This window comes from Phyllostomus hastatus, unplaced genomic scaffold, assembly GCF_019186645.2.
Source record: "Phyllostomus hastatus isolate PE091 unplaced genomic scaffold, TTU_PhHast_1.1 phas_contig_196, whole genome shotgun sequence".
In the NCBI taxonomy this organism is placed as follows: Eukaryota; Metazoa; Chordata; class Mammalia; order Chiroptera; family Phyllostomidae; genus Phyllostomus; species Phyllostomus hastatus.
This window is the reverse complement of record NW_025333709.1, coordinates 2446179-2470307: the sequence shown is the minus strand read 5'-3', so window position 1 is coordinate 2470307 and position 24129 is coordinate 2446179. Positions and strand designations below refer to the sequence as shown.

The 24129-nt window shown below is 63.3% G+C and overlaps 3 protein-coding genes across 3 annotated transcripts; 1 reads left to right on the top strand and 2 right to left on the bottom strand.

Annotated features, from left to right (window-relative positions):
* Positions 1–342: 342 nt before the first annotated feature.
* On the bottom strand, positions 343–2560 carry CCDC96 (coiled-coil domain containing 96). The gene has a single exon (XM_045834083.1). The coding sequence runs from the start codon at positions 2443–2445 to the stop codon at positions 742–744; it is 1704 nt and encodes a 567-aa protein (XP_045690039.1). The 5' UTR covers positions 2446–2560; the 3' UTR covers positions 343–741.
* Positions 2561–2842: 282 nt separating this feature from the next.
* On the top strand, positions 2843–17845 carry TADA2B (transcriptional adaptor 2B). The gene is made up of 2 exons (XM_045834087.1): positions 2843–3336; positions 13155–17845. The coding sequence occupies exons 1-2, from the start codon at positions 3067–3069 to the stop codon at positions 14145–14147; spliced, it is 1263 nt and encodes a 420-aa protein (XP_045690043.1). The 5' UTR covers positions 2843–3066; the 3' UTR covers positions 14148–17845.
* Positions 17846–18000: 155 nt separating this feature from the next.
* On the bottom strand, positions 18001–23691 carry GRPEL1 (GrpE like 1, mitochondrial). The gene is made up of 4 exons (XM_045834091.1): positions 23557–23691; positions 21328–21490; positions 20049–20130; positions 18001–18671 (listed from the first exon to the last, which is right to left on the bottom strand). Exons 1-4 carry the CDS (start codon positions 23655–23657, stop codon positions 18325–18327), a joined length of 693 nt encoding a protein of 230 aa, XP_045690047.1. The 5' UTR covers positions 23658–23691; the 3' UTR covers positions 18001–18324.
* Positions 23692–24129: the final 438 nt, after the last annotated feature.

Below are 24129 nucleotides of genomic sequence, written 5' to 3'. Positions count from 1 at the left end.
ACCTGGCAAAACACAGCCATGGTCATTTCCACTAGAAAACAAGCCACCGTTCACTGGGACAGCCCAACACATTCCTTCAGGGGAGCCAAGGAGACGCTGCATGAGAAGGGAGACTGCCGCTGGGCCGGAAGCCAGCGTCGGTGGTCAAGCAGACTGAGCCCCCCTTTCGCTGGAAAAGGGGGGGACGGAGGGACACGGCTCCCTTCCCGTTCAGCACTCCCCCGCTTGCTGGCTAGCGTTCCCTGCCCCAGGAGCTGGGCCGCTCACACGCGGAACGACTCCAGGTTGGTCTGACGGAACCAGAGAGCTTCCAATCGGGGCCGACCCGGGATGCATGGTTTAATACATTCGAAGGGATTTACCGGTACAGCGATTCCGGGGACCACCTGCACATTGGCCGAACCCGCCTGCCTGAGGGAGAGGAACTGTTCTCCTCGGTGTCGGGGGACTGGAATGATGGAATCGCTCAGATACAAAAAGGCTTTCGACAGCTTTTTATGAGAAAGCAAGTCAAGTGCATTACCCCTCGTTTGCTTCTCCGGACCTATTTCACTGCGCCCCACGTGAAACTGACCGCTGACACAGTTCTGCGCTCAGCCCTCCCCGGGGAAACGGAACGTTTAAGAGATTAAAGACAAAAGGCAGCTCCACCCTAAACACCACAGGCCTTCCAGAAGGGCGGAGAACGGAGAGCGGAGGGTAACGCCTGCCGAGGTGGGAGCTGGCCTGCCGCCGCCGCCGTCAGGAGGGGAGGAAGGCCTTGGCCTCCCGGATCTTGCGCCTCATGCCCTTGCAGGACAGAGTGAGCCCGGCGTGGTGGCGCTTCAGGGACTCCAGGCGCTCCTTGAGCAGCGCCGTCTTGCCCGCCTTCTCTTCCATGTCCCGGAGGAGCGCCTCCTTGCCCAGGAGCCCGCACCTCTGGCTCAGCTTGACGTTGTCGACCCGCAGACCGTCTCGGGCTTGCTTCGTCTTGGTCAGGATGTCCCTCCTCAGGGCCACCTGACTGTCCGCTTCCAGAAGCTGAGAGTTCTTGCATGCGTTTTCGATGTCCACAAAGTGCAACATTTCTTTCACGTGGGTGATGATCCGCACGTGGTTGTCCACCTTGTTGCGCAGTTTCAGAAGCTCCTCGTTGCGCTCCTCGACCTTCTCGTTGAACGTCTGGTTCTCGATCTTCAGCTGTTCAAAGTCGATGAGCAGCAGGCCCTCGGTGGTGTCCTCCTGCGCCCTCATCCGGGTTTCAAAGTGCACCAGGCTCTGCTTCAGCTGCACATTCTCTAGCCTCACGGCGCTCATCTCCTTCTCCTTCTTCTCCTCCAGGGCCTGGAGCTGCTCCACCTCTCGCAGAGCGGCCTTGCGACCGCCCCTCATCCGACAGCTGCCCATGGCCTGCATCACCACCTGCTTCTTGAGTGCCTGGAATCTTCGCCATTCCTTCTCCACCCTGGAGAGGTTCTCCTTGCACTGCTGCTTCAGCTGGGCCAGCTCCTGGTGATACCAGGCCAGGTCGTCGGCCCGCTGCTTCCTGAGCTCCTCCAGCACGGCCAGATAGCTGATATATGCGTGCTCCTTCTCGGGGGCCTCGGGCTCCGGGCCCATGTCGGGCACCTCGGCCACATCCAGGCCCTTCTTTTTGCGCAGCGCCTGGCAGATCTTGTGCTGCAGGTAGGAGTTGTAGCGCTGGTAGTGGCTGCGCTCCACCATCAGGGAGCAGTACTGGTCCAGGAGCTCGGAGCGCAGCTGCTCCTCCTGCAGCCTCTGCACCTCCTCTGTCCATTCCGAGTCCTCGAACCCGGGTTGCTTGCTCAGACCTTTCTGCCAGAGGTGGCTTTTCGCCCTGCTTCCCTCCACACCCTTGCTTTCGATCTCCTCGTACTCTGTTTCCTCCTCCAGAATTGGCTCAACCGTCCCCCGGGCAGGCGCGTACAGCTGCAGAGAGACGCGCAACGGGGCTTTCTTCTTCCTTGCCGCCTCCGATGCCTCCTCTTCCGTCTCCTTCCCCTTGTCCTCCGGCGACTCCTCCCGCTCTTTCTCCTCCGGTTCCTTGGGTCCGCCTGCGGACCCAGGCTCGGCTGGCTCCTCTGGCTCGGCCTCGACCGGCTCCGCCCGCTCTCTGGACTCTTCGCCCTCAGCCTCGGTGGCCGCCGGCCCTTCCCGGAGCTTGGCGAGGTCGGCCGGCTCGTCGGACCCGGCTGGCTCGGGGAGCTCGGGGATGTCGGCGGGCTCAGCCGGCTCAGCCGGCTCAGGAGGCTCAGCCGTCTCGGGGGGCTCGGCCGCGGCGACATCTCCCTCTGAAGTCTCTACGGCTTCCGGCTCCGGCTCCGTGGGTTCGGCCGGGGACTGGGGACCAGAGCTGACCTTGATCCCGGACAGCCGCGAGGCCAGGCTCACTACATCTCCGTCTTTCGTCTCAGAGGCCCCAGCGGGCTCGGAGGGGTCGTCCATCTCTCACCTGCTCTGCTAGTGCCGCTGAATCCCGCGGCCGGCTGTTGGGTTTCCAGGGGCAACCAGCGGCGCTCGCGGTGGGCCCAGCGATTGGCCAGACGTCAGTCCGACGCCCAGCCCCCTTCTCTCCTCCTTTAAAACCAATGGGAGGCCGCGGGAGGACTGCCGGCAGCGTTGATTGGAAGAGGATGTAGGCTCGCGCCGAGAGGGGCAGGGCGCGTCCGCCGCCCTCGCTTTCCTCCCATTTCCTCGCGTCCAGCCTGGGGCGTGGCGTTAGGTGGTGGTGGGAGGGGCGCGCGGCCGGCGCGAGGGGCGCGCAGGCGCAGAGAGGCGGGCCGGGTTCCGCGCGGTGGCGCGCGCGGGGCGCCTGCGCGATGCGGCGGAGCGACGGCGGCGGCGGTGGCGGCCGGTCCGGGCCGGAGGGCGCCTGCGTGCTGAGGCGGGACACGGCCCGGCTGGCCGGCTCCGGCGGCGCCTGGGCGGGGCGGCGCGGCGGCGGCAGGCCAGGCGGCGGCGGCGGGCGGCGGTTGCTGGAGCGCGGCGGCGGCCCCGGCGGCGCCGAGGGCGGCGGGAGCGGCGGCGGCGGCGGCGGCGGCGGGCGCGGGCGGCGGGCGGGGGAAGATGGCGGAGCTCGGTAAGAAGTACTGCGTGTACTGCCTGGCCGAGGTGAGCCCGCTGCGCTTCCGCTGCACCGAGTGCCAGGACATCGAGCTGTGCCCCGAGTGTTTCTCGGCCGGCGCCGAGATTGGCCACCACCGCCGCTACCACGGCTACCAGCTGGTGGACGGCGGGCGCTTCACGCTTTGGGGGCCCGAGGCCGAGGGCGGCTGGACCAGCCGCGAGGAGCAGCTGCTGCTGGATGCCATCGAGCAGTTCGGCTTCGGAAACTGGGTGAGTGGCGGACCCTGCGCGGACGCGGGCGGGAGACGCGGGGGCTCGGTCCCCTCCTCGGTCAACACAGCGGCGAGGCGCACCTGATCGGTCCGTGCCTAGCACGGAGGGCCGGGGAGCGGAGGCAGTTCGCACGGGAAACCGAAGCGCAGAGAGGTGAAGCAACCTGCGGAAGGTCACACAGCCAGGAAGTAGCAGAGCAGGGGTTTTGACTGTGGCTTTCTGGCAGCAGAGAGCCATTTTCCAGACCGTTAGGGATACTTCGTAGGTGTTGGCTGAGTGCAGACGCGGGGCGCCGCCGTCCTCGGTGGAGCAGGAGCTGGTGGCTGCACGCAGGTGAGCAGGGGCCAGGGCAGCAGGAGCACCGAGGAGCGAGCGGGCTGCGCCTGCAGAACAGCGGTGGCGGAGGCCAGACAAGCCTCACACCTGCCCTGGGACTTCTGTCACCTTCCTCGGTGCACTTTGCACTCGAAGGCCTGCTCTCTGTGTGTGTTGTCTGTGCAGGTGGCAGCCCTGGGACCCTGGGATCTGTGTCCCCTGGGTCCTCACGACACCCAGGACGTTGTGTGAGGAGTGGTCAGTAGGGACTGTACAGAGGAGCACGGGCTGGGGGGGCGTCTGTCCTGGGTGTTGTCCTCTGTCAGAAGGTTTCAGTAGAGGCTTTTACTGGACAGGGAGAGGGGGCAGCTGACCTGGGCCCACTGACGCAGCGAGTGGGCAGCAGTGCTCCTCTCTGGGTGGGCTGGAGTTGCTTCCTCTTCTGGGTTGGCGGTGGGGCGAGCTTTCATCTGTTTTAGAAAGAAAGAATCTCGGGCTGCATTCTGGCCCGGAACTGCCCAGGAAAGGGGCTGCCTCCAGGCATTCTGAGAAGTGGGGAGGAGAGACTGGAGCCCAGGCCCGCATCTTTCCAGAGCCTTCCACACGTTGGGCCCCTCATTCCCTGAGCCACACTTCATCTTGCCCCTTCCTGCCGGGCGTCCTGTGGGAGATGCTCCGCGCCGCTCCTCTCGTCCCCAGACCCGTCCTGCTTCCCTGCTCTCCCGCTTTTCCGTGACGTGCGCCGGTTCCCAGGACCGATACCTGTTCTGCACCCCGGCCCCCGTCTCCCTCCCGGCTCCTCCGACACAGCTCCGCAGAGCCTCACCCCCAGACTGGCACTGGGTTGCCGCCCTCCGGAAACCCCCGCCGCTGGGCCCTGGGGCGCCGCTGTCGGTGTGTCTCGGACACGTCAGGCAGTGGTGAGAGGCACGGAAGGGAAGGAAGGCTCCGTCGTCATCTCTAAGGGTCGTCCTCATTCGGCCCTTAGACTGGGACTCTTCCCCCCGTTCTCCAAGTCAAAACGCTGCTCGACTTCCGCACGTGCGTGTCTCAGGGACGTCTTGGACCGATGTCACACCACCTCACTCGGTGACTCAGACCCGGGGCCGTCCTCCGCGCCTCCTCCCAGGTCCGGCTCGGCAGCGGCCCGTCCTCAGGACGGCTCCCGAGTCAAGCCCCCTGTCGTAGCTGTAGCCTGAGCCGGTGCTTCTCTCTCGGCTCGGTGACCTCCGTAGCCTGCCGTGTGGTCCCCTGCTCCGACCCTGAGCCCCGTGGCTCACCTCGCACGCAGCAGCCAGAGTGCTCTCTGGAGACACGTCACATCACACCCCTTCGGTAGCTCCCGGATCTGCTCGGACTAAATCCCCAGCCTGCGAGGCCTCACGGTGTCTGCTGGCCTGCGGGGTCGCGGCTGCTGCCCCCTTGGCCATTTTCTGTTCTGCTTAGAGGGCTCTTCTCCCCAGTTATGGTTCGTGACAGGGTTTCCTTCCCACGTGTCAGTGCCCCAGAGAGACGTTCCTTCCCCACATCACCCTTCCAGTGCGTGGCTCTCAAGGAGCCGCTAAACAGGTGCTGGGGCGTGGGCCTTGCCGAGTGCCCGGTGCTGTGCGTGCCTCTTCCCGGCAGCCTGTGCCGCAGGTTGACCCGAGTAGCCTGACTGCAGAGTCCGTGCTCCCAGCGGCTCTGCCTCCCCTGCAGCATTGTGGGAAACACACGAAAAACAAGCCCAGGGACTGAAACATTTATGCTGTGTTGGAGGAAGCACAGGGCTGGGAGGAGGGCATTGTCTAAAGCAGCACTTTTCAAACTTTAATGTGCACGCGGGCCGCCTGGGGGGCTGGTTAGGTTGCACATTCCCACTCAGCTGTGTGAGCTCTGAGAAGAGACACAGCTGGAGGCGGTGGTGCTCGGGCCCGGGGGCAGGGTCGGGGTGCGGGGGCTGGCGCTCGGCGTGCGAACCTCTCCAGGACGGGCCACACTGAGCAGCCAGGCTCTGGAGCCTGGCTGCTTTACCCTGAGCCTTTCACGTGCAGCTCTGAGCTGAGTGGCTCCCCCTGAGAGATTTGTGGGCACGCGCCGTGAGTGTTCCGTCGCGTGCGTGCCGCAGTCTGCACGTGCTGGTCCTGGGGGCACATCCCTGCCCCCTCTGCACGGCAGCCGTGGGCTGGCTTCCTCGTGTGCCGGTGGAGAGCAGCGGCTCTGGTCATTCTACGTGTCTGTCCAGGGCGCCCTGGCTTTTCCCATGCCGAAGCCAGGGCGTAGATGCAGGCCCGTTGATTCCAAGGTCTGGGCCCTAATCTCTCAGCATAAGACCGTCAACTCGTGAGGGTCTGGTGGAGGCCAGGAGCTCGCCGGTGCGCCTGACTGAAGGTATGGCTGGACTGGAAGGAAGGGCTTCGCAGGCGAGCGGAGTCTTGGCCGGGTTCTATGAGGGTCGCCGTGTGGGGTGGGGGAGGTGGCCTGCTGGTGCCGGGGTGGGGTTCGGGGGCGGGGTGTGGAGTGTGGAGGGAGGCAGCTCGCACCCTGGGGACAGTGGTGTGGAGGAAGGTGAGGCTGTTTGTTTTGGTGGCTCAGATGGCATGTGACCTGTGACCTCAGGGCTGTGCCACTGTGTGTGGAGTTCACGGGGACGGGCGGGTGCGGGAGACCCCAGAGACAGCCCGTTGCTGGAGTCCGGGGCAGAGGCACGGCTGAGGGACACTAACAGGGAGGGCGAGGCGGGTTTGGGGCCGAGCAGGGCGGCCGGGCTCTGACACTGCGCCCGTGCCTTGATGAGAGCGGCGGCGCAGTGGGCCCAGCCGACAGCGGTGCCTGGGAGCATGAGACCAGGGCCCACGGTCACGTCGCCAGGGCTTGGATGCAGCGCCCCGAGGCAGCTGTGTCGTGCCGAGGGCTGTGCAGGTCCCGCGGGAACGTGAACCAGCTCACGGCGGGCCCAGACCGTGCAGGTGGGCTGTAGACCTCGAGGTCGTTTGCCAGGGAGTGGAGCGGTTTGGGGAGGGCCAGAGCCCCTCTGGAGGTGCTGGTCGGCAGGACTCGGGGGAGTGGGTTCGAGCTGGCCGTGGGGCCGGGGCAGGGATTTAGAGAGCACGTGGAATTCTCTGTAGACCGTGCAGCCTGTGGCGGCCGGGACTGTGGCGCACTGGCCTGGGCACGGGGAGAGGCATCCATGCAGCAGCGGCGGGGGGGTTTGGGGAGAAGCCACGCATGGCATCAGCCTTACTGGGTGCGTAGGGCTCCCATGCAGGGGGCGCCACGAGGCTTTGTAGCTCAAGAAACGTGATGTGGGCAACCCAGCGTGGATGCCCGCATCGGAGTGGAGCGAGGAGGGTGCGGGTGGTTGGGAGGGTGGCCAGTGTGGGGCTCACAGGCCGAGTGGGTCAGGAGGACATCTGTGTGTGTGGGGGGGGATGGACCCCAGTTAGGTGTCCGAGCCCATGCGTGTGTGGAACATGGAAGACCGAGGGAGGGGGCGGAGCTCGCACAGCAGTACACGGTTCTGGAGCGAGTCCTTCGCCGGTGGGGGGGGGGTGTCAGGGTGAGGGACGACACTCCGGTGGGAACAGAGGTTTAGGTGGTGATAATGCATCTCTTAAGTTTTCTAATTTTGATGGTGGTTTGTGGTTATGTAGAAGAATGTCCTTGTTTGTGAGAAAATCATACGAGATCATTTGCAGGTGATGTTGCGTGAGGTTCCGGTTTAATTGCAGAATGGTAAAAAAAAATTTAAGTGTGTGACGTTCTCGGTAGACGAGGCCGGGCCTGGCGCCCGTGTCCACGAGCTCAGGCCCGCCGGTGGAGACGCCCTCCCGCTCCCGTGGCCGCGGTAGACTGTTCGGGGCAGGGGCGAGCTGGCCCCAGACCGTCGCTGCGTCCTGCCTGCCATTGCTCGCTCGCTTGCTTGCTCACCTGGCGCTGACGCAGCAGGGCCTGCCGCGTGTCAGCACCCGGGCCAGAGGCACAGACTGTCCCCCAGCCTGCCCTCTGTGGCAGGAACACGGACAGACGTGCTGGGTCACCGTGCACGGGGCTGGGTGGTTGCGGGAGCGCAGGGTCTCGCTCGCTGGAGCACCGTGGAGAGGGCCCTCCAGGTAGAGGGGTGGTGTGGGCGGGGCTTCCGCGTTCCCGGAGGCCGGTGTGCCTGGAGCCAGGTAAAGCCGGGTCACCTGAAGTGGAGGGTTCAGGTTGGGGACAGGCAGGCGAGAGTGTGTGGGAAGGCACGTTTGGAAGACCCTTGAGCGCCAGGCCCCCGGGGGCACGGTGGGGCTGGGAGCCGGCTCACAAAGGAGCCAGCAGCTGCCGGCAGTGAGGCAATGGGAGCCAGGCCTGACTCTGCCTGGAACCTTCTAGTTCCCTGGCTCCCCAGCTGCACGGCAGAATCATCCGAGAAGCCCCAGATTCCCAGGGGCCGGCCCACGCCTGAGCTGGCGTCTCTGTGGGGAGGCCCAGACAGGGTGGTTACAGGGAGGTTCCCGGGGTCTGACACAGTGGACGGGCCGTGGGACCACATTTGGGAACCGTGGGAACGGCCACCTGTCACTGAGTCGTGGGGCGTGGGGCAGCCCGTCCCAGGAGCGTGGTGCCCGACCGCGGGGTCCGCAGGAGGGGCTCGTACAGGTGGGCGAGGGCAGGGCCTGGGTGCAGAGAGCAGCGGTCGGACAGGGCTGTGCGGGGCGTCGGCCCTGGACCTCGGGCCGCACTCATGCATGGGGGGGAGGGGGCTGGTCCCCCCGGGCGGGAGGTGGGGCGGGCCTGGGAGTGACTGCGCATGTCTGGCAAAGTCCAGGAGGCGCTGGAGCTGCTGGCCCGGGGGTCCCGCTGTGGGGACCCCAACTCGGAGTAAAGCCTGCCACTGTCAAGTAGTTGTTCTTTTTTGTATTTGAAAATGTGCTTTTATTGTGGTAAAATAACGTATAACACAAAATTTACCACTGTAATTGTTTTTAAGTGCACAGTTGAGTAGTCAGGGCACTCACACTGTTGGGCCGCCGTCACACCGTCACCTCCAGAACTTTCCCTCTTCTCCAAGAGGAGCCGTCCCCATTAACCACTGGCTCCCCTCCCCCGGCCCCTGCCCCTCAGACCGCATCGGTGTGGAGCCACGCCCACACAGCACTGCTCTGGCCGGGACCGGCTCACTCACCGGGCAGTGTGCTCCGGGCCCGCCCGTGGCGGTGGAGCCGCCTGCCTCGAGAAGGGTCCCCCAGGTGGACGGCCCTCGTCCTGCGGACGCCCCGCCCGCTGGTGGGCACTGGGGCTGCTCCCACCTGGGATGTGTGAGGGGCGCTCGGGGCCCACATGCCAAGCAGCACCTTCAGCGGATGGCCGAGAACTTGAGCTCCACGGGTGCCCTCCCCGTGCACCTGGGCAGTTCTGCTCGGGACACTCTGGGCGCCGCCGCTGCCACAGGCATCCGGCCCCGTCCTTCCTCGAGCCCCAGGGCTGGGTCGGGAGGCCCAGGCAGTTCTCCAGGGCCTTGGAGCCGGGGGTGGGGGCTTCCTTTCTCTTTAGTGGAGAAGCTTCGAGGAGGCAGAAGCAAGTGGAAGGCCCCCCCATGAAGCCGCGGCTCCAGGGGCAGCAGGAGGCGCCGCGGTGCTGCCCAGGCGGCAGAGGGGGCGGAGGCTGTGGCGGGCCGGGCGAGAACAGCCCCAGGGATGTGCCCTGCCCTGGAGGGCGAGGAGGGGCTGCTGCGGCCCAGAGGGAAGGGCGCGGCGGCAGCCACGGGAAAGGGCCCCCTGGCCTGGGCAGCGTGCCGAGGAGGTCCGGGACCCCGGACGGGTGAGCGCTGCCCGTCCACGCTGAGATAGTTTGAAAACGGACGTAGGATTGCTTACTTTAAGATGGCCAAGTAAGAATATTTTTTTTTTTAAGATTTTTTTTTTTATTTATTTTTAGAGAAGGAAGGGAGGAAGAAAGAGAGAGAGAGAGAGAGAGAGAAACATCAATGTGCGGTTCCTGGGGGTCATGGCCTGCAACCCAGGCATGTACCCTGACTGGGAATCGAACTTGCAACACTTTGGTTCACAGCCCGCGCTCAATCCACTGAGCTACGCCAGCCAGGGCTAGAATATTTTTAAAAACTATTTATTTATTTTTAGAGGGGGGAAGTGAGGGAAAGAAACAGTAGTGTGTGTGGTTGCCTCCCGTGCGCCCCCCACTGGGGACCTGGCTGGCAACCTAGGCAGGTGCCCTAGACGGGGGATTGGACCAGCGACCCTTGAACTCATAGGCTGGCACTCAACTGAGCCACACCAGCCAGGGCTAAAATATGTATATATACTTTTTTTTGGTCAAAGTATTTTTTTAAGATCGTTATTTATCACCATTTCACAGAAAGAAAGATGATCTTAATATGCCCCAAATGGTAAGGATGTAATCTTGGAGTGAAGGACCATCTTAATGGCAAAGTGTAGCTTTCAGAAAATCTGTATCATCCTTATGTTCTTAAATTTCACCCTTGAGTCCCGGGACAGCCCAGTGTGAAGGGCAGCGGGTTGCCTGCGGCCTGGATGAGCGGCCGGCCCCGGGGAGTCCGGGTGTGGAGACGTCCGGGTCAGGTGCATGGCGGGCGGCCCGGCTGAGCGGCCCCGCCGGGGAGGCGGCTGCCCCGCCCGAGGGACGCTGATCGGGGCTGTGCGCTCCCTCCCCTGCTCAGGGGCCGGAGCAGCCGGAGGACCTGGCGTGGTTGCTCCTTCGTTCCTTTGTGGGGAGCTCCCCGCCGTCCCTGGGGAGGCCGCGTCCCGGCCTGAGGGCGGTGCCCTGGAATGTGGAGCCCGTGGGCCTCGCCTGGTCGGAAACACGGCTGCCCTTCTCGTCGGAGGGTCTAAAGAGGCAACATAGCTGTTTCTCGCTCTCTTGTTCCGAAGACGGGAAGTCTTGTCTCCCCCTTTGAGAGAGCGTGGACGAGGAACCAGACCTGGAGGAGGGCGCTGCCGCCGGCCGGCCCGGGCTGGGACTGGGGGCCGCGGAGGGGCGCCCGCGTCGGCGTGCAGTGGTGTTTCCTGTCTCAGTTGTGCTGGAACCTTCTCTCTGGGCCTCTTTCCCTCCAACACACTTCCGTGGCTCCTGCCTCCCCGTCCATCCAGATCGAGCAGACACTTTGACCTCGGGGTGGGTGAGGGGAGAGCTGTGCTCTCAGCTGTCTGCTGTCCTGGGTGGTGCCATGACGCAGGGACAGGACGCCTCTCCCCCGGGAGCAGGCAGCTGCGGCGTGGCCGTCGGCCCGTGACGGGACTGGGGAGAACCTGCGGCACGTGACGGCCGCGTGCCCGGCAGCCGGTGCTGGTTTCGTCGTCTTTTTAAGTGTCTTCCTCACCACAGTTCCGCTTCACGGAACCGTCTGTCCTCTGTGGATTCTGGTTCGAATCCGAGCTCTGTAGCCATTCTTGTTTAAGACTGGTCCATCGTGACCCTCGCCCCATCTCTCGGGCCCTGAGAGCTAGGCCTTGTGCTGTCCCGGGCCGCTCTGACGTGTCATCGGAGGGCGGTCTTGCGGAGGTGGCTGATGGCCTGGCTCCGCGTGGGGCCTTTCGGGCTGTTGGAGGCCAGGCCTGAGGCTGACTGACGCAGGTGTCCTGGGGTCCTGGTGACACACGTGCTCCTCTGGTTGGCGGCTGCATGAATGCCGACAGAGAGCAGAGTCCCCTTTGTCACCTGCAGAGGACTGGGCAGCCTGGGTGTCAGCACGGCGTCCTCAGCTGGCTGACCTGCCGCCCCGGCCAGGAGCTGGGGTGCAGCCTTCAGGGCGCTGGGTGGGGGAGGGTGGCAGTGCCAGCCCGTGACACCCGCCCCTCTGGCCCAGCCCTGAGGCTCCCCAGAGTGTGGAAGTTGGTGGAAGTGACTGAAAAAACACAAACACGTCGTCTCTGTTTGGTCAGGTCTCCTGCATTACTCCGAGTCCACCTGTTCTTTCTGGATTTAAGTGTCGCCCCGACGCGGTGCCCTGAGCAGCCGGTAACTTGGGAAAGGCAGATAGACGGCTGAGGCTCGGGGGGAGCCTCGGACTTGTTGGCGGTCTTCTCGCTGGACCAGGGAGGGCGAGGCCGGGGCCCGAGCTCCTGACCGTGCATCTGTGGTCTGCGCCCGGCATCCTGCCTGGGAGGCTCCCCGGAGACCGGCTTCTGGGTCCGCCGGGGGCTGCAGCTCAGCAGAAGCTGTGGGCTCGGCTCGACCGTGCCTGTGGCCGCCACCCGGCGCGGGGCGCTCAGGGGCGAGAGGCGGCCAGCCTGGGTCTCACGGAGCGGCAGTAGATGCTGGGAATGCTTGTGATTTGGTTTTCACTTTTTTGATTAAATGCTTCCTGGGAAAACCCAATGAACAGATTTGACGATTGTGTGACTGTCTGACGTGGGAAAGCATGCGGACGTTGCGTCCCCGTAAGACCGGGGTCCGGTTTTAGCCCCGGCCCCCCTCTCCGCACGGCGGCCCCGCCCGCAGGCCCCAGTGGGCCCCGGCAGGGCCCGGACCTGGGGTCTGGTCGCCGCACCGCGAGGGCCCCCCCGTGCCCGCCTGTCCCAGCCCTGCCCGCACGGACCGGCTGGTGTCGGGGGATCCCGTTGGGCCGTCAGGGGCACAGGGACCACCCGCTCTCACAGAGGGGAGCCGTGCCGGGCAGAGGGCCGCTCGCCGAGGGCGTGGGGCGGGGGGTGGGGGCTGGGCGGAGGCTGCGGCGGGGCGCGGAGCGGCTGCTGGAGGGTGAGCGCGCCCTGTGGGCGGCCACGTTCTGAAGTGGCTTTAGCGGTCGGCTGGAGGAAGAGGCCTCTTGGCAGAAGGAAAAGATTGAGGGGCTCGTGCTGTTTCCTCCCATTAATAACCCTGGTGCTCGCGGCGGCCTTCCTGCGGGAGCGTGCGCCTGCGGCCCGGCCGGTTTTCCCAGCCGACGGAGGGCGGGGCCGTCAGAAATGGAGCCCCCAGCCCCTTTAGAAGGCAACCACCTGTTCCCTACACCACCACCGGGGAGAGGAACAGGGTGGCCCTTCCTGTCCCCGGGGGCAGACAGCAGGGCAGAACGGGGTCTCTTCCGTAGTTAGGAGACCTGGGCCATGAACTGTGAGCACAGGTGGGGCTGGGAGCAGTGGGGCACCCAGGGGCTCTGTGGCCACGCCCCCTGCACCTGCCCCCCCCCCCCCGCCCCCCAGTACAGGGTCAGCGTGGGGGTGAAATGCCAGGACCGGGCAGGCCCTGCCCGTCCTGCTGTGGGAACCAGGGGGCCAGTCCAGACCTCGGATGGGGGCTGTGGGCTCAGCTCTGCTGCCAGCTCGCGCCGTGACCCCGGGGGACGTGGCGCCTCGCGGGGTCTTCACTTTGTTGGGTGCAGACTGGCACTGGCATTGGCCGGTGAGCCCGGCCCGAGGGGAGGGGCGGTGGGCCGTCTCTGGGAGGGGCAGGGACGGCGGCAGGAAGTGGCCCGGGCAGCCTGTGGGAAACCGTTCGGGGAGTTTGTGTGAACCCCGAGTCTGACCCTCTGACTTTGGAAGTGACTCTGACCTTTGTCCTTGCAGGAAGACATGGCCGCTCACGTCGGAGCTTCCCGGACTCCCCAGGAAGTGATGGAGCATTACGTAAGCATGTACATCCACGGCAACCTGGGGAAGGCCTGCATCCCCGACACCATCCCCAACCGGGTGACAGACCACACCTGCCCCAGTGGAGGCCCCCTGTCTCCCAGCCTCACCACCCCCTTGCCTCCCCTAGACATCTCGGTGGCCGAGCAGCAGCAGCTGGGCTACATGCCGCTGCGGGACGACTACGAGATTGAGTACGACCAGGACGCCGAGACGCTCATCAGCGGGCTCTCGGTCAACTACGACGACGACGACGTGGAGATCGAGCTCAAGCGCGCCCACGTGGACATGTACGTGCGGAAGCTCCGGGAGAGGCAGCGGCGCAAGAACATCGCCCGCGACTACAACCTGGTGCCCGCCTTCCTGGGCAGGGACAAGAAGGACAGGGAGAGGGCAGCCAAGCGCAAGGTCACCAAGGAGGAGCGCGAGCTGCGGCTGAAGCTGCGGCCGCTGTACCAGTTCATGTCCTGCAAGGAGTTCGACGACCTGTTCGAGAACATGCACAAGGAGAAGGTGCTGCGCGCCAAGATCCGCGAGCTGCAGCGCTACCGGCGCAACGGCATCACCAAGATGGAGGAGTCGGCCGAGTACGAGGCGGCCCGGCACAAGCGCGAGAAGCGCAAGGAGAACCGGGGTGCGGCGGGCGCCAAGCGCGGGCGGGAGGACGCCAAGGACGGCGAGTTCGCCGCCATCGAGCACCTGCCGGGCTTCGAGCTGCTGTCCGACCGCGAGAAGGCGCTGTGCAGCTCCCTCAGCCTGAGCCCCGCGCGCTACGTGACCGCCAAGACCATCATCATCAAGGACCACCTGCAGAAGCGACAGGGGATCCCCTCCAAGAGCCGCCTGCCCAGCTACCTGGACAAGGTCCTGAAGAAAAGGATTTTGAATTTCCTCACGGAGAGCGGCTGGATATCCAGGGATGCTTCCTGAGGCTGGTGCCCGCCGCGCCCGTGGGACGGGAGGACTGCAGGGCGGGGCGGGGCGGGGCAGCCTCTCGCCCCCCGCCCGTCGTCCTTTTCCGGCAGCTTCTCTTCTAGGGCGCACGCTCTTTCACGGTCCTCCGAGAGAAGCGGTAGTGACTGTCTGAGGTCACGGGGGAGACAGGCGCACATGCATTGTACCCCAGTCCTCAGAGTATGCGTGAAGAGGACCATCGGCCTTTGTGTGCTGGGTTCGGAGCCGTGACGAGACCGGGCCGCGGCCTTCTGTGAGCCCTGCCCTTCGGGACACGGTGTGTGCCAGCCCCACCCAGCATGCCAGGCGCCCGCCCGCCCCGGCACACGGCACTTTACATGGGGGCCGGCAGGGTGGGCGGGCTGGGGGCCTGGGGGGTGGGAGGAGGGGTCCCTGGAACTTGAGGAAGAGGTCGGTGGTGAGCACAGTGACTACGTGAGCTTCCCCTACCTGCTGGCAGGGCCGGGTGTTGAGCCTGCAGTTCCCAGACCCTGAACGTGCCCCTGGCCCGGCACACTCTGGCGGGTCCCTGCCGGCTCCGTTTGGGAATGGACGGGCCCTCGGCAGCGCCCCCGGCGCAGAAAGGGCGCTGCGGGGAGGCCTGGCGGCCGGAGGGCCTACGCCACTGCCAGGACGCGGGGCCCTCCCTGGGGGCAGCCGCAGGCCGCTCAGGCACTCGCAGGGCCTTCCCTTGGGGAGTCCCCGGCAGAGTTCGCAGCTGCGGCACGGCGGCCTCCGGGACTTGCGTCACGGCTGCAAGTGCCCTGTTCGCCGAAACCCTGACCAGACGGTCCTGGTGAAGCATCTGAACTTCGGGTGGCCCCGGGCGCCCTGCAGACCGGCCAGGGGAGGTGGGGCGGCCCACGTGGCCATTGCGGGCCCTGCGTGAGCCGCTTCTCCGGGTCACTGCTGAGCCAGGCTCCGACGCGGCTCTGCCCGGCCCTGGGCGGTGTTCGGGGGCCCTCTTGTACGGTACCGTCCTTTGGGACTTGGGGTAGCCCCTCGTCTTCCGGGCTGCTCAGGGCTCTGACGTCCAAGCCCCTGCTGTGGGTGGAGTCGGGGGAGTGCCCCCAGACCCGGCACTCGGGCCGGCCCTCCGCCCGCAGTGACTCCGAGACTTGACCTCCCGGGTGTTTGAGCTGGAAGTTACATTAAAGTGAAGTCGTTTGAAAGAAAAAAGACCCTCATCATTTCCAAGGACAACTTAATTACGGTGCCTTTTCCTTTCGTTCTACATCTTTCCCCTAGGGTCGGTGTTCCAGCATTAAACAAAACATCTCACATGTGCCGCGCACGCTTCAGGCGTCAAGCGCACGGCCTCGCTGGCTGGCGGGGAAGTGCTCCTCGTTAACTAAGCCCCGCACCTCCCTCTGGCGAGACGGAGCGGTGGCGTTCTCCCGGGGGCCGCCTCCACAGCCCCTGACGGCGGTCCTCTCTGCCACCCAGCAGCCGGGGGCCGCTGCTGTGGTTTTACAGGCTCCTGAGCCAGTGGTTCTCACCCGGGGTCCCGGACCAGCAGCGCTCCCTCCCCTGGGGAGCCTGCCAAATCGCAGACTCAGCTGCCCGGTCCTGAGTCAGACCAGGGGCAGGGCCCGCCCAGTCCCTCGTGCAAGCCCTGGGGTGACCTGGGCACCAGCTGCCCGGGGAACCAGTGTCTCTGGCTGCCCTGGTGTCACCTTGGGTGGATTTTCCGTCAGATGCCGGGTTCTGTGAGGTTTTAAATTCAGTCTTTCTTCTGTGTGGAAGGGTTGCCACACACTCATTACACGTGAGAAGCAGAGCACCCCCGTGACCGTGGCCCGGGCCAGGAGCAGTCAAGTGGGAAACTGCGTTAGCCCTTCGGGATGTTTATCTTTTGATGAAGAGTTTATTTAGGCTGGACTGTTTCGGACACCGCGATGAATGTGTAATTGACTTACGCTGAGTGCTGACACCTTGTGGCCAGGGGAAGTAGTCCCCGGTTAGGCTGCCTTTTCCCCAGCCCTGGCCACGACTGTCACACTGTCCCGTCAGTCCTTAATCTTGCTGCGCGCGGAGCCTCTCCGCTTCTCTGCTCTTCGTCAGCTGTCGTAACCCCACAGAGTTAGGTCTTTTCAAGAGTTACGCCCCGACTTCTGAGTCAGTTCCGTTGTAGTCAGCCGTTCTCGGCACCCCCGGATGGCCAGCGTCCCGAGAGAGCGCTGGCACTGAGGCCCAGCCGTCTCCCTCATTAAACAAGCTGAGAACCAAAGTGTCACGGACTGCTTCTTAGCACCTGCCTGCTCCCCGAGCCCCAGGCAGCTTTCCAGAGCCCGCTTTCAAACTTGGGTGTGTGTGTGTGGGGGGGGGGGTGGCAGGACAGCACGTGACCTTTACGGTAGGGAGGAACCCTCCGGGCCAGGCCAGCCCTCCCTCCCCGAGCGCCCCCATCAGAGCCGGCTGGGCTGGGAAGGGCTGTCGTCCCACTGACGGCGGGCTCGGGGCGGCCTCGTACGCGTGTCCAGGCTGCGCCGGTGCCAACCCTGGAAACACGGGGCGCGAACAGCTGTTAATTCCCAGCGTGTGCGTGGCAGGTCCTTGAACGCGTTGTCACGGTGGTCGAGCGGCTGTAGGAGGCTGACTCGTCTCCATCAGCTGGCCTCTGGCAGAACTGGTTTCATTACACACAGTTTCCCTGAGGTCACGGAACCCACAGACACGCCGAGGCCGGGCTGTGCACGGCTGTGCTCCGAGAGCCGTGATGGCGGCGCTCGGTGAGGGCTGGCTCCCCGTGTCTCGGGGAGAGCCCTTTGGCACCCGCAGCCCCGGTGGGAAGGGGGACCGCCCAGGTTCACGGGACTCACTGAAAATGAGCCCCCAGTCCCAGTCTCGCTCCTCATCGTGGGAGGCCGGGCCGCCTTCAGTTCTGGGGTGTGTCTTTGACCAAATACAGGAGGAAAAATGCTTTGGAATTGCATGCACTTAAATTTTTCATTATGGAAACACTACTGGTATTTTCCAAAGTTGTAAGCAAGGCAAAAGGACTGCCCCCTCCTTTCTATGCCGTAACGGACTGAGCAGTACTGACCTTCAACCCAAGAAGCGCCCCTCAGAAGCAGAGGCCACGGGGTTCTTTTTGTCGGTGACAGACACGGAGGGTCTATGGCGAGAGTCGCGGCCCAGACCTCTTGCTGCAGCTCCCGAGTGGCTGCGGTCCCCGTCCCGGCCCTCAGGCAGGCGTGTCCCCCCTGAGCAGACCAGGCACGCAGCCCGCACGTGTCCCAGACGAGCGGACTCGTGTCTGCTCACGCGCCAGGCACCCGGCTGCAGGGCGCGAGCACGGGACGGGAGCGCTAAGCCGCGCTTTCCTTTGCGCCCGCACACCCAGGTACACAGGGTAGTTACTAGAAAGTAGGAAGACAAACGATAGGGCTTTAATCCTCTTAAATTTAAAAACAAAACATCAACATTTGAAATTCGTGGAGTTTGAGGAAATGGCAGTCCTTGGATTTTGAGGAAGTCCATCTCACGGCGGGGGAGGGGGGGAGCCCTTTAGATCGTTAGTATCTGGGTGAGCCAAGACTTACGCTTTTCTACGAGGAGATGAACAGACAGCAGAAACCGACCATCCGGTTCTTGCCGGCAGAGGAGGGTCGTGAGAACCACCGAGGTTCCTACGCTCACGTCACACCTCCAGAGAGAAGCCGGAAGTCGCTCTTTCCCGGCGGCCGGAGGGTAATCGTGACCAAACTCACCCACGCTCTTCACCGAGGACACACAGGGTTTCCGCTCCCTGAGCGCCACGCAGTGGGGCCGAGCGCTCGCTGCCGTGAGCAGCAGAGGATGCGCCGCGCTAGCGAGACAGCACGAGTCCCCAAGACCTTTTATTTGTTTAAAATAGTTTGAAGCCACCGGAGCAGATACAGCATGACTCGCGACACTGCCAGGCCCAGTGGCGTCCCTCGGCCTGTGCTGTGAGCGCGTGAACAGCGGACAGGCACCGGAAAGTCCCCAGACAGGCTCCCGGGCCACAGCCCAGGAGCGCAGCTGTGCCGCCAGCCTCGTTTCCCTCGTCCAGCTACGGTCACTACGGCTTTCCGCCGAGGTGTGGGAAGGGCCCGAGGGAGACCAGCCGCGCCAGCCCTTCCAGAGGTAGGGCGGGAGACTGCCGTGCCCCCCCGAGTCCCGCGGGGGGCTAGGTCCCCTTCACCACCCCCACCAGGGCCGGCCGCAGGGTGCGCCCGTGCAGCTTGTAGCCTACTTTGTTCACCAGCGCCACCGTGCCCGGCTCCTGCCCCTCCGCCGGCGCGTGGAACAGGGCCTCGTGCTCGTAGGGGTCGAACTTGGCGCCCACGGGGTCCAGCCGGAGCAGGCCGTGCTTTGTGAACACCTTCTGGATCTGCAGCTCGGTCATCACGAGCCCCTCGTAGAGGTTCTTCAGGTGGGGGTTGTCCTCGGAAATCTCCTCCTTGGGGACAGACTGCGTTGCCTTCTCCAGAATGTCTGCCACCTCTAACAAGTCCTTGCAGAAGGCCTGAATGCCTAAACAGAGTCAGAGAAGAACATTTGCATTCTGTCCGTATCAACCGAACGGGTAACTCAAAGCTGCCACTTCAGTGGCTTGACTGAAAAAGATACAGAAAAACCAAAACTGAGTTGAGACAGGAGCTCATCAGGGGTGAAGACTGGCAGCTGGAAATGTCAGAACTGTCTCACAGCCAGCAGCCCGGGAAATGGCTCGTCCGTCCGGCAGGGCCCCCCGCCCCCCTTGACTGCAAGGAGCCTGGGGACGCACCCCGGCGGTCACTCAGCCGCTGTGTGATCTCGGCAGCCTGCGCCTCCGCTCCTTCAGTTACGGAGCAGGGGCGGTAGCCGCCCGCCCAGGGCAGCCCTGAGCGCTGGGAGTGCCCACCACGGCACAAGCACCACTGCAGGGCGGCAACCGGTAGGCGCCGTGGGCTGAAAGCACCGTGAGCTGAAAGCGCCCAAGGCACACCCCCAAGCCGCCCCCTTAGTCCAACAGTAGACAGGACATGAGGAAAGCCACTCAAGACGGTGTGTTACGTAATCTCTGCGGCTTCCACAGGATGCTTCAGATGCCGAATGGAGTCAGGCATACAACGGCACTCCACTGGGGCCCACGCCCCCAGGCCCCTCTTGCTGCAGCGACTGCACCTGGGCGGCTGCTCCTCAGGCGCATGCGGGGGAGCGCCTGCCCCACGGCTGGCCCCCGGGCACGCGCACGCTGGCGGAGCGGCAGCGCTGGGCCATGCTTACCAGCTACGTGACGAGTGCAAGTCACTTAAGCCTCAACGATCTCAACTGTGGAATGGGAAGGACAGTGACAAATGCTCAAACTCAGCATTTTAGGAGAACTTAAGTGGCATCAGTGTCACTGCCGGTAATGCTAAGGGAATGGACGCCAGATGGGCAGACCAGCCGGGTCTCAGTGCGGTCTCTGTGGAGGAGCAGCGAACACCCCCCCGCTGAAGGGACCCTGCTTGCAATTCCGAACGCCAGTCACCACCCCAGCGCCTGCCCTCACAGACTTTACTGCTGACACATCTTAAAACGGGGAGGGGCGCCTTGGCCGGTGTGGCTCAGTTGGTGGGAGCGTCATCCTGCAAACTGAAAGGTTGTGGGTTCGATTTCTGGTCAGAACATGCCTGAATTTGGGGCTTGGACACCAGCTGACCTGTGCGAGAGGCAATCAATCAGTGTTTCTCTGCCCCTCCCCCGTCTACAATCAATAAGCATGTCCTCTGGTGAGGGTAAAAATAAGGATGAGGGAGGGGCTGCATGTTTAGCAGCCCCCGCCCCCCCGGATGGGCGTGCTGTCTGGTGCGCCTGCCTGCACCCCCACCTGGCTTCCCGGGCCCGTGTCTTCCCCCACCAGCACCATGTGACACTGGGAGTTACCATATAATTTTGCCTCTTCCACCAGTTTTTGGGTCCTCTGCCTCAAGTTCTCAGTATCTGCCAAAGCTCGCTTGTATTTCTCCTAAAAAAAAAGGAAACTTAAGTGAATAAAGTGTGGAACAAATTCATAGGAGAGCCATTCGATGCAACAAACTCCATGTCAAAATACAAACATCTGTTACGGCGTATGAGATTTTGGACTACAAACAGCTGTGGCTTAACTAAGAGTAAGTTACACCTGTGTCACTGTTTCTAACGAGCGGGGAGTGAGATGTCAAGGTGACAGCTACTTATGTGGCCCCCAGGGCCACGCTTACTCAGTGGACAGCCGTGGGAAGAAGAAAAACTACTTCCTCGGGTCCCTGCGGCCTCATCATTCCTCAAGGAAGGGCCATTCACTTCCGGGGCAGAGTTCCTGACTTTGGGGACTCCCAGCACCCCGGCTCGAGCCAACTCGCTGCGGCTCCCGCGCCTGGAGGTCGAGGAGAACCACACGCCTGCACGGACTCGGCCTTTATCTCAGCGCAGAGAGAAAAGCCCACCAATGACACCTGGGTGTATTTACCGTTGCCCAGACGCGGCTCGGTTACAGTTCCCGTGTAACCACCGGAATCACGGGAGCGCCCTCCCTCCCCCCTTTAACGTAACCTCGCTCACCCCCGAGCACTTCTACATGTGACTTGTACCGGCGTCCTCTGGAGGGGAGCGGCCTACACCCCGTCTGCTTCCAGCCGTCCCCCGGGCAGCTCCTGTTCCGTGGTTAAGGGCCAGGTGGCCAGGGAGGGCTCAGGCCCTGGCCCTGGTGCGTGGCACCAGGTGACCCGAGGAAGCTTACTCAGCCTTTCTGTGCCTCAGTTTCCTCCTCTGTGAACAGGGATATTACCAGGGAACTCATAGGATGGGTGTCAGGACGGTGTCGGCACGTGACAGGTGTCTGATACTGTCATTCCCAAACCCTGAACAGATTTCTGCCACCTGTGCTGTGTCACGCAGGGGGCCGGTCCTCACTACCGACTAGCTCTAAAGCCCCGACCTCCGCACCCGGCCGTGCCCTCAGACCCAGCTGAACCAGCGTGCCGAGTCTTCTTCATCTGCCGAGACCTTTTTAAGTCTCAATTCAGTCTAGTCCCCGCAGTGTGTGAAGATGAGTCTCAGACAGAACCAGGGCCACAGAGGACTCGCGTTCTAGTTCCTCTAGCAGTAACCTGCTCTAGGACCCAGCTGTCGTTCCTGGGCAGACGACTGCACTCGCTCTCCCCCAAGGGCCCGCTGGCCTTACCGTAGCCTCCTTCAGCTGCTCCTCCAGCTTGACCTTCTCCTCCAGGAGTGTCTTCTCCGAGGAGGGGGGGTCTGTCTTCTGCTCACTGTGCCCCACGTCCTCTTCCAGGTTCTGGCCGTTGTTCTTCTGTTTTGTGGCCGTGCACAGCAGCCGAGGGGTGGGCCTGGTCCAAAGTCCGCACAAGTCACAGGCATGAATTTTGAAATCTGGGACCATTAAGACTATTTGCTATTGACTTGTTACGGGGAGAACGGATTCCCCCTGGATGTAATAAGAGCAAATCATGTACGACACACAGAAGCTATTCATAAACCTCCCATCCCACAGGCCTGAACAAGTGTATCAATCGGGGGCCTCGAGCTGCGTTGCCGCCGCCTCTTCCTCCATCCCGAGCGACCCCCTCCAGGCCTCCCACCACAGGCCGATGCGGAGCAGCCAGTCTCAGAGGGGAGGCCCGGAGCCGCTGCCGAGCACAAGGGCAGACGGACGGGCACGGTAGACACCTCGCCACAGGGTACTCACTATCGTGCAAAAAAAGATGCCAAATAACTATAGTCTGGATTTAAAAGCGGTAAAAGAGGAACCCTGTGCCGTGGGAGGCTCGGCATAGGTGGACATTTCTAGCTTCGGGGAATGGAAACCATGAAAGGCTTCGTGCAGAGGGGCTCTGAAGGACAGGTCCGAGGTGGGCGTGTGGAGCCGGGAGTGGGCATGCCAGATCCCCTCCAGGAAGAGGGAAATGCCTGGAGAAGCAGCAGAGACGGGGAGGTTTGGGGGATGTGCACGGGAATAAAAGACCTTTAAAACTAGTCCTGGAAGTGACTCAATGTACTATCCACTCTGATCCCTACAGCCAAAAGGTTAAGTGATAAGCCCAAGGTCCCAGAGCCAAGAGTAAGTGACAGAACAGTCTTTAAACCCAGCTTTCTTCACCTGGACCAGCGCAGCTTTCTTAATTATGCCCCAGCCCAGTCTGAACACAGACTACATTCCATTTTCTTCCCAGATTAGAGGATACCGCCTCAACGGACAGCAAAACCATCAGCACGCGGGACGCACGAGGATGCTGACGGCAGTGCAGTTCAACAATTCAATGATGAGCGGGAAACGCCGTGCTCACGTGCAGCCAAACTGCTGCCCCCACGGCCTGAGCACTGTGCGGGAAATGCAGCACAAAACAGGCCCCCGTCTGTGCAAAACCCGCCCCCAGACCCCGAGTCTGCAGATGTGGTCTCAGGCAGAGCGGAATGAAGTCTTGTTACTCGGGGGGTGATGAAGAGTAACCTTTTCATTGTATTTGTATTTTTGTCACTTAAAAAAAGAAACCTGTTTTACCTTCTAACAGCCCATCCATGTAGCACCACTGCGCTGGTCATGGATGCGGAGAGGACAACCGGGTCGCAGAGCCCAATAACCCTAAGCGCAATGACTGCAACTCAGTTCTCTTGGCTCCCCGACTTCAGCCTCTTCCCACCAACAGACATTAATGCTGACTGGCCCTCTCTCTCCTGGCATTACTTCCAGATACAAAGTCACAAACTACTGGGGCAAAAGACCTTTATACGCAGGTATTTCAGGTGGGTCCCTGCCCTTTTATTCCCGTGTTTTGTTTATATAATTTATTAGGGTGGCAATCACGCTCAATCCCCTTTCATCCTCTATAATCTCGGCCGGCCCGCCTCCGTTCCCCAGGGGGTGCGCTCCGCGAGCGTAAGGACCGGTTTGCTCTGTGACCCCCCCACTGTAGTCACTGCGCCGGTCTAAATATACTCCTCTCCCCACGGCGGGCCAAGCTCCGTTGCGCTTCTGACCTCAGATGCAGGAAAAGGCGGAGGTGGAACAGGAACTCGGGGCGAGTGGAAAGAGCCCGTGAACAGCTGACCCGAGCCTTGATTCCATAAACTTTCCGGGCGAGAGCGATGGAGAGCCAGCCTTGCGCTGCCCCGGCGCCCGCGCCTGCTTCTGCGCGGCCTGGCCCGCGGTCCCGGCAGTCCCAAGGCTGAGGCTGTGCCAGGGCGCGCGCACGTGTGGGCTGTACACTGACCTGGAGACACGCGTGCGGGGGTAGGCGCCGGCCTCCCGCACGCGGGGCGCACCGCCCCTTCCAGTCCAGGCCCGCGCGGGTGTCTGCGGCCCACGACGCCTCGCTCCCAGGCCAGACCCGGGCAAGGTGGCACTGAGGACCGCACCCTTTGGCCGAGGGCAGCCAGGCGCGCCTTACCCTCTTACCTAAGAGACAACGCCAAAGCCGGGAGGTTGCGCCGCACCAAACTCACGCACCGAGCCGCCATGACTGCCACCCGCGCCAGCACTGTGCATGTACTAGGCATGCGCAGATGCCGCTAGTCCGCCCCTCAGGGCCCTGGCAACTCGCGCAGACTCTGTGCCTGCTACGTCCTTTCAGCCAATCCGAGGCCGTATTTCCTCTGATGGACGAGCAATAATCGCCAGTAATCGTGGGTCACGGTGGGTGGGCGGGGTCTGAGGTTTCCTTAAGCCTCCTGACGAAAGGAGGTGAAAGTTGAAGGAAACAGTGGGAGGAGACTCTCAGTGAGCGGGGCGTGGTCAAGGGAAGGACCAATGGGGAGGAAGTATATGGGGGCGCGGGGGCGCCGGGGCGCCGGAAGTGCGCAGGTTTTGGTTTTCTATTCGAGCACCCCAGTTCTCACTTCAGCCCGCCCTTTGCACTGGGAGGCAGTTTGGGGGCGGAGCGGGCACCCGTCCTGTTCCCCTTCCAGCCCCGGCTCCTGGTACGGTGCCGGGCGCACAGTGCCCAGCGTTGGTTGACTGCAGACAGGCTGA

Excerpts from the sequence above, each read along its gene's own strand:
- GRPEL1 (XM_045834091.1), bottom strand. The coding sequence starts at position 23,657 with ATGCCTAGTACATGCACAGTGCTGGCGCGGGTGGCAGTCATGGCGGCT. Across the intron at positions 20,131-21,327 it reads AGCAGCTGAAGGAGGCTACG|GAGAAATACAAGCGAGCTTT; the intron begins GTAAGGCCAGCG and ends CTTTTTTTTTAG. Across the intron at positions 18,672-20,048 it reads GGAAGAGGCAAAATTATATG|GCATTCAGGCCTTCTGCAAG; the intron begins GTAACTCCCAGT and ends GACTCTGTTTAG.
- TADA2B (XM_045834087.1), top strand. The coding sequence starts at position 3,067 with ATGGCGGAGCTCGGTAAGAAGTACTGCGTGTACTGCCTGGCCGAGGTG. Across the intron at positions 3,337-13,154 it reads AGTTCGGCTTCGGAAACTGG|GAAGACATGGCCGCTCACGT; the intron begins GTGAGTGGCGGA and ends TTGTCCTTGCAG.
- CCDC96 (XM_045834083.1), bottom strand. The coding sequence starts at position 2,445 with ATGGACGACCCCTCCGAGCCCGCTGGGGCCTCTGAGACGAAAGACGGA.